The sequence below is a fragment of the Haemorhous mexicanus genome, chromosome 11 (genome assembly GCF_027477595.1).
Source record: "Haemorhous mexicanus isolate bHaeMex1 chromosome 11, bHaeMex1.pri, whole genome shotgun sequence".
NCBI classification, from domain to species: Eukaryota; Metazoa; Chordata; class Aves; order Passeriformes; family Fringillidae; genus Haemorhous; species Haemorhous mexicanus.
Genome location: NC_082351.1, coordinates 1,246,654 through 1,264,731, shown reverse-complemented (window position 1 = coordinate 1,264,731; position 18,078 = coordinate 1,246,654). Strand labels below are relative to the sequence as shown.

Here is an 18,078-nt window from a genome sequence, read left to right as displayed (position 1 = left end):
ACTGCTCTAAGGGCTCTTAGGCTGGTACATAACTCTCACTGCCATCACTTGATTTCCACCAGTGAAACATTTTTCAGAATGACCAAGGTTTTTGAGGAGCCAGTGGAACCATCCACCTCCTGTGTGTGTTGAAGTCAACACCTCCGAATCTGACAGTGCTCCTTCAAACCAAGCAGTTCTGACATCAGCATGAGATGAAACAACAGCAGCAGAGATGTGCATCTACCACAACATTCCAGATCCACTGAGACAACTGGCATGTCTTCCTTCCATCCTTATTTCTGGGCCTTGGTGAACCACTATGGTTATTTCTGGGGATGATGAGAGGAGGTCTGGTCTTGAATCAGAAACTGAGACCAAAACAAAACTTAGGTCCACTTGCAAGACAGAAGCCTTGGACTGGGGGCTCCTCAAGGGAAGCTGTGTCGCAGCTGGAGCGATGCCCAGGGCAGCAGGGCACTGTCCTTTCCAAAGCTCATCTGCTGCAGGCCCCCGAGCCACATACACAAAGGTACAGCTGGTGACTCTGTGCCTTGCTATAAATAATAAGGTTTCATTTCCTTCTCAGAGCTTTTGATTTGTTTCCTTTGGGAGACTCATGGGTTATAATGGCATTAATTCCTATTTGCCAACCTTGTCCTTATAAATGAGGATCTTCATTAAATGAATGTTAAGCGATGAGCACTATAATTAGGACAGATTTAAAATGCAGTGTGCCTAAATCAGAGACTACCTAAGATGTTATCTTTTTTATTAAGAAATAATTTGAAGGAGAATTACTGCTTAGTTTAGAATGAATTACGTTTTCCAACAACCTCTTCTTACTGAAGGAATGTACAGAGCAAGGAAAAACACCCTGCTTCAGTAGTGAAGCCCACTCTCCTGACCCCTACTGCTGGCAGATGACTCTCTCATGAAACACACGTGGCTGAAAAGTGCTAGATGAGACTCTTTTCCCTCTAATTATTTTGTGTCAACTCAAAATTCTATTCAATCTTGCTGTCATATAATTTGAAATAATTAAAGACTTAGAGACTGACCCCAACAATCAGTCACACAATTCCAGCTGACTGCAATGCCTGTCATCTCGATGACCTCAGAGGCAACACCTTGAAGAGGTGAACACCTTCACCACTGACTGGGGAGAATGTCTCATGCCCTTTTTTGCACAGAAACATATCTCTTGCCCTATCCCCTGGCAGTACCAGCCCATCCTCTGCCACATGAAAGACCTGAGCTGGGCACAGGACATCTGTGGACCCACTATTGTGCCAAGGTGCTGCTGCTGGAAACTGGTCTCAGCCTGTTCAGCAGAGAAGCTGCTCAGCCCTGTGTGATTACAGCTGCCCTGATGTTTGTTCTCCTCCTTCTCAGCACTGGGTTTCCCAAAAGCAGATGGGAAATAAGCCAAGAGGGAGGGAACCAGAGAAAGAGAGTGGTAAAAAGCAGGAATAAAACAAAACTGAAGGAAAAAACTGCCAAGCCCAAATTAAAGGTTCCAAATTCTTGACCCAAAAGGTCAAGAAGTCCATTAAACAAACAGAACAAAAATATATCTCCTCTCAAAATCATTTTGTTAAGTTTCATTTATTCCTTGTGTAATTACAGTGAAAGAAGTGGCACTGGTCCACAAAGGAATCTGGCCACATCCAAAACTTTTTCCAGACTGGGTGGCCATACTGCTACTGCAGGGAGCAAGAAGGGCTCATCCCAGCCTGGGAGCAGGGGAGGTGACAAAGCAGACACCAGCACTGTGCAGGCCCTACACAGCACCCCAGGGCATCCCAGCCTGGTCCCAGAGGGTGCTGCAAGGAGCTCCCGCCCCAAGGGCTGAGCCAGCTGGCTGCAGGTGTGAAAAGTGAACTGGTCTGCACATGCCTCGTCTCTGCTGCTTTCTTCCTCTCTCCCACTCCTTTCACCAGTCACCTTCTGTTCTCTGTGTACAGTTTCTATTTCATCTTCAACTGACATGCAGGTGTCAGCCAGAAGCACAGAGGCAGCAGAGCTGCGACACCCATCCCACTCGGCATGACACCATCCACACAGCTCTGCTCTGCTGCCACACAGCTCCAAACAGATACACCTGAACAGCCACACTGCACTCTACAGAATTCAGAAAGCTAGTGAGCAGGCAGCACACATCCCAGCTCCCCCTGCACAGCCACAGCCAGGTGCAGTGCAGGGGCCCTTCCCCACAGCTCATCTCCCCAGTCTCTGGCACTCAGCTCTGTGACCAATACAGCAGCCCCTCCACCCATGACCCACACAGGACCCTTGGCCCAGCAGAATGACAGAATCATAGAATCATTTAGATAGGAAAAGAATCTGAAGGACACGGAGTCCAACCGTTCCCCCGCATTGTCAATGCCACCACTAATTAATGTCCCCAAACCCTTTCTGCTCCATCCTAAGGAAAGCAGCAGCTCCACACCCTGATGGAGTGCATAGCACTGGGGGTTGTTGCCAGTTTGCTCAACAGACTAGGCTGACACTCACCTTATAAGCTCCATCTCCTCACACCTGTCATCCTCACAGGACACTCCTAGCCAGAGCCTCTGTCAGCTGAACAACCTCTCACATGGAGCTTCCCCATGGCTGAGATCTACACACAAATGGGGTGGACACCAAGGTGATGCTGCTGAGGTCACTGAGAGCTTTACAGAGCAAAGGGCACTTGCAAGAGGAGTCCTGCCCTGGGGCCCTGCCTAGGTGTAAACACTGTGTCAGGTTTGTGACCATAAACCAGAAAGTGGACTCATGCAGAAAATTGCCCTTTACCCTTCCTCCGTCCGGCTCCCAGCTCATCCCAGTCTGCACAGGCAACTCTGCAGACCCCTAAAAACCTCCTTTTCTATCTTCAAACATACTGCAAAACTCTGTGGAATTAGTGCTGGGTTGATCAAATAAATCCTTGTTTATCTGCTGCACATAACTGGGGGATGGAGTGATGGAGTGCATTCTCTCACGTGCACTGAGGCAAGCACAGTAGGAAACAAAAGATCCCAGGAATGGACTGATTTTCATGAGCATTTTAGAAACCACAGGCTGTATTCTGCCCAGTGCAGAAGGGAGTAGGAAAGAGAATTGTCTCAGGGAAAATAATCCTTGAATTATTGTATGACCAACAAAATTCTGTGATATTAGTGTCTCAGCACTTCTTCCTCATGCAATGTGTCACCTCAGCTGTTGACCACTGCTCCATGAAGAGCTCCAGGAGGCAGCCCCTGGGAAGAGCCCACTGTCAGACCCGCCTGGTATGAACCCAGCACAAATCATCCTCCACAGAGAAGTGCTGGAATCCAGCCTTCATGTGTTTTCACTCACAGGGCACCTTCTGCCCAAGCACAGGTCAAACTACTTTACAAAAATATCTACTATTAGCACATGCCTTTTGTTCCTCAGCAAAAACCGACTGGTGATATTGTATAAAAGAAATCTCACCCACCCTGGAAAAAAAGAAATCAACCAAACAGAAATAAATGAAGTTTCTAGATTGCAGCAACCTGCACCTACTGCACAGCCCAAGTCTTTGCCAGCATCACACTGTTATGTGGCCTAACTAGAACATGTGCATGCCAGCAACAAATTTGTTATTCAAAGCTGGAATTCAGAACCCCCAAAATCAGCCAGGGCTCACTGCTCAGTTCCTTGAGACCCTACAGAATGAGGTGTCAGTTTCAAGGTTCAGTACAACACACCACACATCCACAGGGATGACGAGGGTGGACACTGCCAACTCTCTAACCAGGATGTATCCAAATCCTACAGACCAACAGAGCCAACTCCTGTGGCAGACTGGTCCATGGCAGAGTGAGCCCTGACAGCCACCAGCCCAGTGTGGCAGCAAGCAGCACTGCAAATGAGACTGGGTTTAACCTCAGCCTTTTTTTGCTGGCCCAAGATCTCAAGATTATAAGCATCTCTATCAGGAATGGCACTCCGCAAATGGCCAAGCAGGCAGGCCACCTTTCTGGGAGAGCCACACAGCAGAAGGAATCCCAAAAGCTGGGCTAAACCTGAGCCCTGAGGAGCAGCAGCCAGGATCAGCTGTGCTGCAGTACAAACCTGTGTTTACCAAGCACTGCTCGGTAAAACATCCCTTATGTTTTGCCCTCTGCAATTCTAAGAATTACATTTAAAAATGAGCACATACACTCCAGGAAATCAGCCTGTAAACCCTTACAAACTGCAGCCTTGCCCTGATCCTGTCGCTCCATTTCTCCCTCCAACAGGAACATTACTGCAAATAAATACCACTGCTGTAACACCAGCTGTGCAGGACCCACAACTCACCAAACTCCTGTGACACTGGCCTGTTACAAAGTCCCACCTGTAACCAATGGATCCCTCTGGAATTTCTGATTTTGTGACTTGTCCTCCAAAAACCACAACACTGTGAGCAACACCACTCCTTTGTGTTTCATGTTCCTTCTCACTCCTCTTGACTGCACTGAGCACCTGCTCATCCTGTGTGCCACATGCACAGCCACAGCACGGCAGGAGCAGGCTGGACACGGGCAGTGTACCTGGGTGACTAATGGCAGATAAATGCAAATAAACTAAACACCAGCAAAGCCCCAGACATCATTGACTTTGTACAGCAACAGCTACCTGTACCTGTGTATTTATACATCCATGTATATATTTATACACATTCATACAAATCTGAGTACTGTGTGTGTTTGCTTTAATTATGACACCCATTTATATAACAATTTATATAACTTACTTTTAAATCTGAGGTAACTTATCACTGTAATTTGCATAAGCATGCTCAGATCTTGCTAAAAATACTGATCAATGGTTGGCTGTCCTTTTCAGTCACAGGACCATTTTCATGTATTCTTTACAGATACATGTAAATATATAAACACATGGCAATCCTGACAGTACCCCGGTGTTACCTTTTCATGCTCTGTTTTGCATGGCAAACACTCTGAAGCAACTGCAACGTTCACAGGGGAAGCTCCAAAATGAGCAGACAGTACAACAAAGAGGGAGAAGGAACAGGAAAGATTTTCACTGTCATATTTACAAAGAACTTACTATATTAAACCCAACAACCACACAATTAAAGAATGATAAATTATTAACAGAACCTTCAAACCATTCTTGACTGTTCCTGTTGTTGACATGCATAACCCACTCTTATACCTTAATTTCATTTCAGCACTTCAAATACATTTTCAAAAGATTATCATCAAATTTCAAATGACCCAATTACAGCTTTATCACATTTTATTCCTGTTTCAAGATGCAAACTGGCTTTATACATCTCCACATACATCCATGCTGTGCTCTGTGTGTTCTTCCCATGCCATTCTCCAGCTGGCTCACCTCCACCACCACTAATCCAGGTGACAGCAAAGGGTCCCCCGCCCACAGCATGCTCAGCACTGCCCCACTGTGAAGACAGCCATGGTGGGGATGGTCCATCATGCTTTGGTACAGCATATGGCATGTGTGTGTGGGAATGATGGCTAACATCCTTGACAGAGGAAAACAAAGAGAACCTGCATGGTTAGAAAGAAAACCATGGTAGCAACAGCCATGAATCACATGAGTGTCCTTAGATAAGGCATTCACACTGGGCACTGGGCTGGTATGAAGGGGTGTCCTTCTGTCCATGGACTTGTAAGGATTTGCTCCACCTGGTAACTGACAGGGAAACCCCAAAATATTTCTTAATCACCCATGATTTTGAACTGTGGAGGAGCAGTAACAGCTCAAAATAAATACCCAGTGACACCCAGTGCCACTAGCAGTGAGTTAGCAGTGAAGATTGCTGATGTAAAGTGCTCTTTTCTTCAGCTGATTCAGACATCTGCACATCAATGCACCCTGACAGGAGGTGGGAACAAGGTGAGGTTTAAGGTCCCTCCCAATGCAAATTATTCTGGGATTCTATGGGAAGTCATAAATTTCCTCTTTTTCTCCAGATACTTCTCTTAACTTTTTATAAACAGGACATGAAGTGTTAATATTTTTTCACTGCTTGTGACTTATCAACACAAAATTAGAGTTCTGCCTCACTCTTCTCAAAGGGAAAACCTCACCTGACTGAACCCTTCCAGCCCATGCAGGATGTGCTCCATAAGACACTCCTTAAAAATACTCCACAAGACATCCTTCCTTAAGATTGTGACATTTTCTGTGACATTTCTGTCCCACAGAAGCCCTGTGGCATGAGCAGGACCTGGAATGCCAGCAGGCCAGTGCCACTGAGCCTCCCCAATCAGCATGGTTTGCAGTTAAAGCAATCAGTTCTGCTCTGAGAGGGATTCAGAGTTCCAAGAATGCAAAGAAACACAAAATTCAGAAGGAACAATGAAAAGGCAGCAGCAGCAGCTGGCAGGTTGAGGCTGTGACTGCAAGCAGCCAGACCAGCTCTGCTCTCAATCACTGTAAGATTCCAGGTAAGTGCTCTTCAGAAACACCTCCTTGACACACGTTTTCCTTCCTCAAACCATTCACCAACTCTCACACCACAAAAAAGCAGAAATAATTATTCTGAAGAACATTTGTGAGTGCTTTGTATCTGAAAAACTTCCTTGCACCAAAGCATAAAACAACAGTTTTGGTTGTTCTAAGTAAAAAGTCCCAAGCAACCAAAAAAAACCCCAACTAAACAACAAAACATGCCCACCCTCCCTGCAGAAATCCTCCTGGGAAAAAGCTTAGGTCTGAGAACTTAAAAACATTAAGGCTGGGTTCATCATTGAACACTACAGGCAACAGCAGTTCTGACTGCAAGGGACATGTTGAATAGATCATTTCCTACAGCCCTTGCTTTGGAAGCATGAGGGAACAACCCCAGCTCCAGCTCGTTCCAGCCCTTTGGGTATTTTTCAAGCAGGACTGTAACTGAATTCCAGCACCTATTTCAGTTCAGCATTTTTTAAATGGTAACATTTAGCAGTATGGTAAAAAGGCACTTAACAGTATATGGGACTTAGCAGCCAACTCCAGTTCAGGGCAGCCCCAGATGGTAACTGGGAGCAGAATGCTCTGCCCAGAACCACCCTGGGTGCAGGACTGCTCTTCACACCATCTCCTCCCTGTTGGTGTCACTCACAGCACACATTTCCTCACCTGCTCCTCTCTCCATGCAGTCTGCAAACGTCACAAGTGAATCTGAAACATGAACTCCCACTTTTCAGCAACACCCAGAGCATCCCACAGAGGCAGCAGGATGCGTCCTGCCTGCAAAACAAAGGAATGTCACCACATTCCCTGTGAACTGCTCATGGGGAGCAGCGAGGAGCACACAGCTGATCACACCCAAACCTCCGAGGTACCTGAGATAGTGAGGGGTTCCTCCGTGGGGCTGAGCAGGAATCACCACTGTCCAGCCAGCCTCAGTACTCTGCCTTTTACAGGTGTTTGGGCCTGCTCTCTGGCCAGTCTGGTGCAATGCCAGAAAGAGGGTAAAACTTGATAAAACTGGAAAATGCCACGGGCACTGACAGTGCTGCAGGAGAATGGTCCTGCAAAGCCTAGCGGAGCCTGGGAGCAGGGCTGGGGCATCTTTGAAAGCATTTGCTCAGTTCCTAACAGTCCTGTGCAAGTCTGTGTCCAAAGAATGAAGGAAAATTATGTATTCAAGTCCTCGTGAGCCCTCTCTATCATTTCGAGCAAAGTGTCCTGACACACTGTGCCTCTGCCTCGCACTGACTGTCTGCTCCAGTCTGTGATTTACAAGCTGCCTCAGGAATAGTAACAGTTTCTCACCCACAGCTGCATTTCACCCCCCTGGTATTGCTCATAGTCCCCTGCAGTTTTACTCCCACACCTTCCAGCAATCCTTGATTTCTAAGGACATTGCTGCATCCATGGACACACACCCATTCCTTCCACAGCACCTGGTGCTGGGGCTGTGGGGGTGCAGCAGTGCCAGCTGAAAAGAGGGGTGAGCGGCTGTGCTGGTGAGGCTGGGAGTGAGGGGGAACAACGTGCTGCAGCCTGGGCTGAGAGTGGAGCCTGTTCCTATGAGTGCTGGAAGGACAGTGCTGTGGGCAGGCATCTCTCAGCAGGAGCTGCTGTGCAGCCACCGCAGCACCTTGTGATTCCACCAGGCTGAACTTTGTCACAGTCCCATGTGATAGTCTTAAAATTTCTTTTGAGGCACTGTTACCTGTTTCTGTCTGCTTTCCTTAGTCCTTCAGCACTTTGACTTATCAGTGCTAGTTCAGCAGACTGGAGAGATTTTTCTTGCTCCAACTCCGAAGAAGGCTGAGGCTTTCTGATGTTATTCATGAGCCAATTCCAAAGGTAGAAATCCAATTTCAAAACCAGACTGGAAAAGTAACTAGTACAGCCACATCTGGCTCCTTTACAAGTTTAATGCAGATAACCAACATTTGTCTGGTAAGTTACTGCAAATATAAACAAAGAAAAAGGGAAACCTGAATGTGGAGTAGAAGAGATGGGAAAAATATTCACCTCACCATGGTCAAAAGTTAAAAGGTCTCTGAACAGAACTAGAAAATGAAGGGTATTTCTTGGACTGTAGAAGAAATGTTAAACTATTTTAGCCAAACCCAGACAAACAGTTTTATCATCTTACAATTAAAGAAGATGACTTGAGCAGAAGCACATCAAAACACTGATAGAAACACCTCCGTGAGAAAGAAGCTCTTCACTAATGCAATAATACAGTACTTGGAAACTGAAAATAAGCAAACTTGGATTGGAAATAAACATGATTTTTTCCAATAATGCACTAATAAACATTGGAACAAATCATAAGTGGATATGTTGCCTTCCCCTCTAGAACGGCTGTGCTTTCATTTGGCCAATGTGTGTGTCCTGATGCAAAAGAGTTCCAAATGCTGCCAAGAACCACTTTGGCAGTAAAAGCTGTGAATTCATAGGATCTTCTCAGAACACATCTGAGTGTTTTAAGACCTCCTCAGCCATCTCAACAAGAGCAAATCCACCTCTTTTAGAACAAGCCCCGCTTTCGCCTGTGAGGAAATGGCATCCTCACCTTTTCCAACCCTCTACCCACCCTTTCACCTTTCAGTGAAAGTTTCACTGAGACACAATTCCAGAGGAGGAATTAGTCAAGTCTTTGGAATGATGAATCCCTTATCAGCAACCAGCTGCAGAGTAGCAGGGTCAGTGTTCCATAGGCAGGAGCGGGGATGAGAGAGGAGAGGCTGTCAGAAGCGGCCCCTGCACTCCCAGCCTCAGGCACCTGGGCTCTCTAGGGCTCTTGGGCTTCTGATGGCACCTCTGTGGCTCGGATTTCTGAAGTGATCATGGAACAAAACACTTAGCAGCCCCACATGTTTACCATTCTTTGCTCAATGACTCCTCATTCAGGTATCAGGAGGACAGCTTTTTTTAAATTCTTTTTTTTTCTTTAATTCCATGAGAAATATTTCTGGGATGTGAAGGAGCACATATGCTGTTCATATGCTGTCCCCATGGCCTGTAAGGAGCTAGGGGTTCCAGTAGTCCTGCCTGCTCCTGGCCAATAAACTGCTCTTTTTGGCTAAATAAATTAAGAGTCCACTAGATACCCTCCACATTCCTTAGTAACTACTGCAATCTATTTAAGGGCATTTAGTGATCATGAATGGAGAGGAAATCCCAAGTGGATGGGATGGTGATCCAGGAGACACTGTCCCTGTTAACACATAAGCCCAGCAGCAACAGCACTGCAAGTCCTTTTGCTTCCCCCCACCTGCCCCAACCCAGAGGCTTTGCTGAGATTGCTGAGATGCTCCATAAAGACATTAAATCTCACTTACAACCTGGCTGTGGGGACTGTGCTCCTGCACAATGATCCTTGGCTGTTCTGTGTACTGCTGACACAAGGACACAGCACATATGGCACAGGAACAGCATTCCAGCCAATTTTCACATTTCCATTCCTTTCCATTGAGATGTTAACAGCAAAAATGGAGGCTTAATAAAAAAGCACAGCTACTGATACCTAGCAGAAATACTTCACTTCTTTTTCTACTTGTTACATCCTTCCAGCCTGCCAGATGAGGCGAAATGCTGTTTCTGAGAGTAAATGTACTGCGTATTTTGCTAAAAGAGGAAAACACTATGAAATCCATGAGCAATTCCATAAAAACAATAAGGCAGCTCTCACATGGTTCCACATTACTGGGTTGACAATTGCAAACAGGAAATTTAAAAATATCTTTGTTTCTGCAATTCTGGTTTATTTTTTCCTGTCAAAATATACTATTGCTTAACTTTCTGCTTGTCTTGACTACTTGCTAAAACAAATGGATGAAACACTAAAAATTGCTAAATATCCCAGGAGAAGTCTGTCCTGGTTAGCTGGGAAGCTAAGCACAATTACACACAGGGAAACTCAGCGCCCTCACTCCTGCTCTGCCTGTAAGCACAGGACTAAGCCCTGGCCTCACCTGGAAAAGCAGCAGCCATCAGTTTTTGGGGATGTGCCTGAGAGGAAAAGAAGGAACTCCTCCATGGGCTGCTGGCTGGGAGCCCTGCACATGTTGTCAGCCTCTTCCAACAGCTCTTCCAAAGGCCCAGGAGAGTACAATAGGGAGGGACTTGCACTCTCCAAGACTGTGAGAAAATATTCATCCCTGGCTGTCCTGGGCTGTGGTCCCAGGGCTGAAGAGCATCAAACACCAGAACAAAGCAGGAGTTCACAAAATCGTGGAATTGTTTGGGTTGAAGAATACCCTAAAATCATCAGGTCTAGCCATCCCCCCAGCACGGCCAAGTGCAGCACTAACCATGTCCCCCATCTACACTTCTCCACTTCTCTTAAATCCATCCAGGGATGGTGACTCCACCATTGTCCTGGACAGTCTGTGCCAGGGATGACAACCCCTCTGATGCAGAAATTTTCCCCAATATCCAATCTAAGCTTCCCCTGGCACAACGTGAAGCCATTTACCTCAAGATGTTGCAGCCTGATCACACCACACTGCTGGAGACCGTGGCCCCCAGGACACCCCTGTCCCACAGAGAGTGGCTTTCTGGTGGTGGGGAGAGATGCTCAGCCATCACACAGGGTGGAGGACCAACACCCCAGGAAGAATCTACATGAGAGACCTGGTGAGATTTGCCAAACATATTGTTATTGCCATTATATTGTATACCAGAGGTACTTGGAGGCAACAGCCAAGTAACATCCAAAAATAGCCATGCATAAAGTCATAAAATGGACTGTGAACAGGCTCATTTTTTTCAGATGAAACTCTGGAAAGGAATTACTATTGGTATCAGTCAGCCAGTGTAAGATTTGATAATGTACACCCACGTTACAGAGTTATCAGTCACTGATAAGATGCATGACACGGTCACTATGAAAAACCCATGTGATTCCAAAGCATAAGCTCGCCTGTAGCCCAAAGAAACCACCAGCACTGCTTCAGAGCATCTTTATAAGACACCCTTAGTGCCACAAACCATATTTTAATAAAATATTTTAAGAACTGTAGATCGACAGGCTGCCATACAAGAGAGCGCTATCTGGGCAAGGAGAACACACTCAACTTTCAGTGTAAATATACTACACTGCTACTACAAAATTTATATTGGTCAGAAAGAAGAAAATACATTAAGGCAATATTAAAGATGATGGCCTCTGAGCTTTGGAAAGCTTTATAGTGATTGTATAACACTTTTTCTCTTCACCGGCATCTCCCCATATGTAGTTACATTCCTTTGATAATTTTTGTCAAGACATCTTTACCCATGTCCTTTATTATGGAGATATTCAGCACTAAGGAAAAAGTTCCCCTTTGCTTGCAGAACTCATTTCTTTGTTATGACATGGCTGATAAGGCTGCCATCCCACTAATGCTGAGCTCAACAGGTACCTAGGTGCCCACAGGGCTGCTCACAAAACAGTGCAGCTGAAGGCTTGGGCTGCTGGAGAGTACTCATTAAACTACAGTATTTTTGTCTTTTTTTAAATTAAACATGAATTGTGTTTATTATTTCTAATTTTATCCTTTCAGAGGTAAAATCTGGGTAAAAGCTTCTAGAATTAGAAGAATCTTTTTATTCAAAAATCTTCTGTGATCTATACTGGCTCTCAGGTACCAGGAGGTTCATGCAGGTCTTTCCACACTACTGTCCATTCTTGGTATTACTTAGACTTGGATTTTCAAAAGCATTCTAGTACAGGCATCAGCATGGCTCGTTCATGATACCTGTTGTGGGCAGACTCCCAGAAAAATTGAGCCTGTCATTCATGTCAACTAACTCTTCAGGAAAAATTGAAATAACCTGAGATTTTTAGTTATTTGAAAAACTTACACACGTTGGTTCCATCTGAACTCAGCATATGAAAGGAAATAATTGTGGGCACAGCTTGATTAACCTCAGGGATTCCCTCTGCTGTGACAAAACCAAAGCAAATAGCACTCTAGTTTTAGGATTATCCTCATCTTCAAATTTTACCCAAAATTCCAAATTCGCCCATAGCTAATGATAAGCCTGGGTAAAAGAGTGGGACTAGATGCTGCCATGTAAAACCAGACCTGTTTTTGAAAGGGAAAATGCTGAATGCTCCATTATGAGCATAAAATCTGCCCACACAGAGTTTAGCTTTGAAGTGTAGCACAGAAGTGCTTTTCTTAACCCAGCCATGTTTACTCTGGGTGCTAGGGCATCCTGAGTAACTCCCACCATCACTTTAGGCTGCTCTGATAACTGCACGAGCTGCTTTTTGGTAACTAAACCTTTTACTAAGTTATTGACCACTGCTAGGCCTGGAACAAGAAGGTTCAAAGTTTAAATATACACAGGGTAATAAAACCAATACTTGTTATTTCATTCAGTTAGCACAATCCCTACAGCACCAGGTGTGGGTATAAGAACAGGTAACAAAATACTGCAGAGAAAATGAATAATTTACCTCCCCTCACCTACAGCTGTAATGAGTAACCCCGTACAGATTTCTAGTTGAACAAACTGGAACAAAAAGACTTGCCTTGTCCTGGATACAGGTTCTGTAACGTTTCCATTGCAGATGAGACACTCAGAGACCTGTCATCATGTACAGCTTTTCCAGCATTTTTTACAGCCCCAGCAGCCTTCCAGCAAGCCGCTCCCAGGAAGGGGGAACGGAGGGTGTCCCTGCAGGGCAGCACACTGTCACAGTGTCACCAGGCATGGACAGCCAGCAGCATCACCTGCAAGCTGAGGAGAAGGCGGAACTCCACACCACACAGCTGAGCACCCCTGTCCCACATCAGCTGTGCCCGAGAAGCACGTGGCTGGCCCAGGGACCCTGGCCCACGGCCTGTGGCACAGCTGGCACCAATCTTTCTGTCCAGCCAGGGCTACTCTTGAGGCAGCAGAGTGACCCATGGCATCTGCTGAGTGTCAGCTTCTTCACACATCAAGACCACTCCCCTCTTCCTCCTCCTTTCCTGGTCTTCAAAGAGCCAGTTCCCATGCCAACCACCAGCACCCTGGCTGTCCCTGCTGCCTGCAGACCTGCTACCAGACAGAACAACTCCAGGACTCCTCTTCAGGATGGGACCCAAAGGCAGAGGAGACAGCACAGGCGATGGAGGGGCCAGAGCAGCAGACTGGCTGCTCAGAGCAGAGCCCTGAGGTGTGTGGGACTTCATCAGCCCAACCAGCCACACCAGAGAATGCCCAACCTGCACACGGAGAGGAGACAAACAGCCCTGTGCCCACTTTGGCATTAGTGTCCTTTGCCTCTAAGATCACCTCTGGCCTTTCCAGACAGCTGGAAGCTGCTTGCCTGGAGCAGCTCAGGCAAACAGAGAACAGGAATCATCAAACCTCAGTCTCACAAGGAGTCACAGGGTTCTGTGAGCATACCAACAGCTCCACGGCTCAGCACACTTCAGCAGTGTCCAAGGGTCCCCAGTGCATTTGTCCCAGAAGTGGAGAGGGCTCCATTGCCCTGTGTCCAACTTCTAAACTACATTACATGAGCTTAACACACTTTAGATACTTTGAAAATATCAATTTGCCATCAGAACTGCTGAAGTTGCCACAGAGACATTGCCCAGCCTTAATGAGAGGGAGACTGTGACTGCTGCAGGGATAACCCATGAAAAATATTTATTTTAGATATTTGGGAACCCCTGTCCGAAGGGAAACATGGAAACACCTGATCTGCTTCTACAAAACTAAACCAGAAATTACACCTTTTTTTCTGAATTGCACACTGTACATCATGTTAAAAAGAAACAGAAGTATGATTAAAACACTAGGCAATCCTCCTGAGCCCTGTGCAGCTGGGCGCACTGGGTTGGGTTTGGTTGCCGAACCTATGTAACATTGTCTTTTTTGTTGCAGTAGTATATAACACTGAATATTTTTGTTGCAGTTTCTTATTAACATTAACATCAGGGCTTTGAGTGTCGGGGACAGACACGATTTTATACAATTAAATCCTGATTTTTTTTCTATTTATTTACTTATATATTACCAAAAAAAGCAAACAGTGTCACAGATAAGGTGCTTGCTCCTAATTCTCCATTAACTTCTCTGATACAATTATGTCAGGCTTTGACACTGTGAGAAGTGAACTCCTCCTCAGTTTTCTTTCTCTAAAATCAGTCTCTGGGCACTACTATAAACTAAGGAAAAAGAGCACAACACCCCCCGCCCCCCCAAACCCCCAGCAGCACTACAAATCAATTCTGTCCCTTATGCCACAAAATTAAACACCTTTCCTCTTGCTGTTGACCCTCACCTGTCCACAACATGATCATTTGGTTGATCAGCTACAAGCAACCTCTCTTTGTCAGTTTCAATGGAAATCCACCATCCTGCGCAGGCAGCTTACCTCCTGTCGCTGTTGGCTCTTCAGCAACTCACTCTGTCATTACTTTGCCTGAAAATCTTAATTTGTTCATGTCCTTAAAGTTTCTAAGTTTCAAGTGCTCATGCTTGAGGCTTCTCTCCAGCCTCACCTCACCATCTGTGCCCGAGTCCTCAGTGGCACGGGCCAGCGCGATTCCTGCGAGCCTCCTGTCCCGGATCACACGTGCGGAGCACCCTTCTGCCAGCACTGGCACTAGGACTGTCTGTTTCTGTATTTCCCTTCCTGCTTCTACACAGCTTCTAAAATAAACGGTAGAATGTCATTCCTAATGCCACGGCAAAGCGTCTGGAGTCCTTTATTCTGCGCACGGAAGATCCGCGGATGCCCCAGTGCCCGCTCGAGCATCCGTGAGCCGCACCAGGCAGAGCCTCTCGCCTCCGCCTCCTCTGCCAGCTGTTAGGAGACTGCTGGGCGCTGCTTGCGATGAAAGAGCGACAGCCTAAGCTGACTGGACCCCTGTCGTAAAAAGCGCTCATCCAGGTGATTTACCTGATTTTCATTGCACTTTTTACACTTCAATCACTCCTGGGGAATTGTTGTGATGCCGCTGACACTCCATCCTCCTCCTCCGTCACATCCGAAGGGAGCGAGGGGATCTGTCGGGGGGCTGTCGCCGCGTTTACCCCCTTTCGCCTAGTGACCCCCTTCGTCGGCACGGCTGCCCGGGCGGTGCGGGGGCTGTTGAGGCTCTCGGTCCCCAGTCGCCGCCCTCGCCCTCATCACACCAGGCGCCACCGAAGTTCCGCCGCCCGCCGCAACTCCGCCGCGGCTGCCCATTGTCTGCTCGCCGGGAGGCGCTTTGGGGAGAAACGAGCCGAAAAGCCGAGTCCTCCGCCCCGCCCGGCCTCCCCGTCGCTTCCCTGCCCGCGGCCCCGCCACGGCAGGCCCCGGCTTCGGGCAGGACCAGGGGTGCGCGGGGGTCCCCGGGGACGGGGCCGCTTCCCGGCGGGGCCGCGGGGCGGGCGCTGCGCCAGCGAGGGCTCCCCCGCCCGCTCCCACCGCCCCGCCCGGCCCCAGCGCCGAGGGGCTGCCAGGGCGGGAGCTCCCCGCAGCCCCCGGCCCTCCCCGGCCGTGGCCGCCCTGACACCGGAGAACACCCCGCGGGCCCGCTCCGCCGCCGCGGGGAGCCGCGGCCAAAGTGCCCGAGCCCTGCCCGGGCGGGAGGCCGAGGCGCGGTGGCCGAGCCCGCTGACAGCGCGGCCGAGCCCCGCAGCCGCCGCCGCCGCCGCCGCCGCCGCCGCCGCGGCCCCTCGCTCCCCGCCCCGGGCTCGGCTCCGGGAGGGACACGGCGCGGAGCTGCGGGCGGCGCAGGGCGGCCCCATCCCCTCCCCGGGCGCGCACAATGGCCCCCGCCACCCCGCGGCTCCGGTGTCACCGCGGGGGGAGCAGCTTTGTGTCGGGAATATAGCCCCAAACCCACAAAACACACAAAACCAGCGCGCGGGGAGCGCGGAAGCGGTGCCGGGAAGCGCGGCTCCTCCTTCCCCGCTCCGGGAAGGCCTGCGGGAGGGAGCGCGGCGGCGGGAGCAGCGGGGACGGCGGGGCCGGGGCCGGGGTCGGGGTGCCGGGCGCGGTGCGTTACCTGCCGTGGAACCAGTCCTTGCAGGCGTCGCACTCGATCATGAAGCGGGTCACGTCGTAGGGCAGCCGGCAGATGCAATAGACGGGCACCGTCGCCATGTTCGCGCCGACCGCGCCGATCCGCTCCGCTCGCGGCCGCCCGCCCGCCCGGCCGAGCGGAGCGGAGCGCGGCGGGGCCGAGGCGCCGAGGGGGGTGGGACGGGGGACGAAGGGGAGAGTGGAAAAACAGAAATGGTACAAAATAATAAAAAACGCTGTAAAACCGCGATAGTGGATTTAGGGCTCCAGAGGGGCGGGCGAGCGGTGCCGGAGGAGAGGGAAGCGCTGCCCGGAGCCGGGGGCCATGGCCAGGTCCCGCCGCCCGCCGGCGCCTCGGGCCGGGGCTCTCTGTTGTTGTTGTTGTTGTTGTCCCTCCAGGATGGTGATTCCCGGTGCTCGGCGATCGCGGCGGTGCCCCCTGGTGACAGCCCGGCGCGGCCTCCCCGGCGGGCCCGGCCTTGCGTCAGCCCGGAGGGAGCGGGGCCGAGCGGGGCCGGGCCGGGCGGAGCGGAGCTCCCCGGTCGGGGCCGGGGCGCGGCGGGGGCTCGGCGGAAAACGCGTGTTTTTGTTAACCCCCGCCTGCCAGGAGGGAGCTGCCCCCAGCCCGAGCGCCCCCGCCCGCCCCGCCGGGGGGGCCTGGGGGGCGGTGCGGGGGCACGGGGAGCGGGGAGCGCTCGGGGGGCTGTGGGAAGGGGGGGATCCCGCTCGCGGCGCCCCGGGGTGTCTGCGACAGCGGGCGAAGCCCGAGCGAGGAGCGGGATGCCCGCGGGAGCGGGGGGCTCCGGGCCGCCCCAAGGGCGAGGAAGCCCGGAGAAGTGACCCGCGGGAACGACGCCTGGCTGGGTGTGCGGGGGGGGGCGGCCAGAAACACACCGCGGCTGGTCCACATCTAAAGTACCCAGAAGAACGAGCTTCTTTCTATTCAGCAACATGATCTTAGTGGGGGTTTAACCACCTCGGGGGTTTACTGGGGTGTGGAACGAGATGATCTTAAAGGTCACCTCCTGCTCAAAGCACCCTGTGAGTATTTGTTTAATTTCTGCTTTTAAAGTCACCAGCTCTGCTCACAGGAGCCCTTTCCCTTCTGTGACACCGAGGGGAGGGTAATGAACACCTTGTGCCCACCAAGAACCAGATCACAGCAGCATATGGGCTGTGGGGGACACTGAGACCCTGAATGACCATGAACCCAAACACCGCACAGCCCCACCGACATCCTCCCATGCAGAGGCCAAAGAGGAATACACAAAGAGTGTGAGCCGGAGCTGAGGATGCAGAACCTTGCTGCCCTGCCATGCCAAGGCTCTGACAGGGATTAAACAAACAGGCTGGGGGCTTTTGGAATTACTTCTATTCCCAGTGTGTTGAAAGGCCAGTGGCACTTTTCCCTGAGGAGCAAGAGCTTCCTACAGAGTGCTCAGAAAGGGCCCTCCATCTAAGGTGGGATTTTAACTCTCTTATGGTGGATTCAGCATTTTGAATCCATTACATTTGGTGGTGTGGCAGGGAATTTGTCTTTGAGCAAAAAACTAAAACTGACATTTCTCAGACTTCATCTGTCTGCAAAAATCCTCAGAATCACCGGTGGAGGAAAAGGGTGATTCATGAAGCCAAAAAACTTCAGTTTCAAGTTTTTCTAC

General features: G+C 49.5%; 1 protein-coding gene across 5 annotated transcripts in view; it reads right to left on the bottom strand.

The window, feature by feature from the left end:
- Nucleotides 1-16,904, bottom strand: part of PHF2 (PHD finger protein 2) — a 54,779-nt gene extending 37,875 nt beyond the window's left edge. For 2 of the 5 annotated variants that reach the window (XM_059856039.1, XM_059856043.1), the window contains exons 1-2: nucleotides 8,135-8,271; nucleotides 7,093-7,203 (exon numbers count right to left, since the gene is read on the bottom strand). In XM_059856039.1, the coding sequence (XP_059712022.1) occupies nucleotides 7,093-7,203; nucleotides 8,135-8,256 (233 nt within the window). In that variant the 5' untranslated portion in view covers nucleotides 8,257-8,271. Of the gene's footprint in view, nucleotides 1-2,496; nucleotides 2,526-7,092; nucleotides 7,204-8,134; nucleotides 8,272-16,400 lie in introns of those variants that run through there. The other 3 variants (XM_059856041.1, XM_059856040.1, XM_059856042.1) reach the window with 3 other exon arrangements.
- Between the last annotated feature and the right edge of the window lie 1,174 nt (nucleotides 16,905-18,078).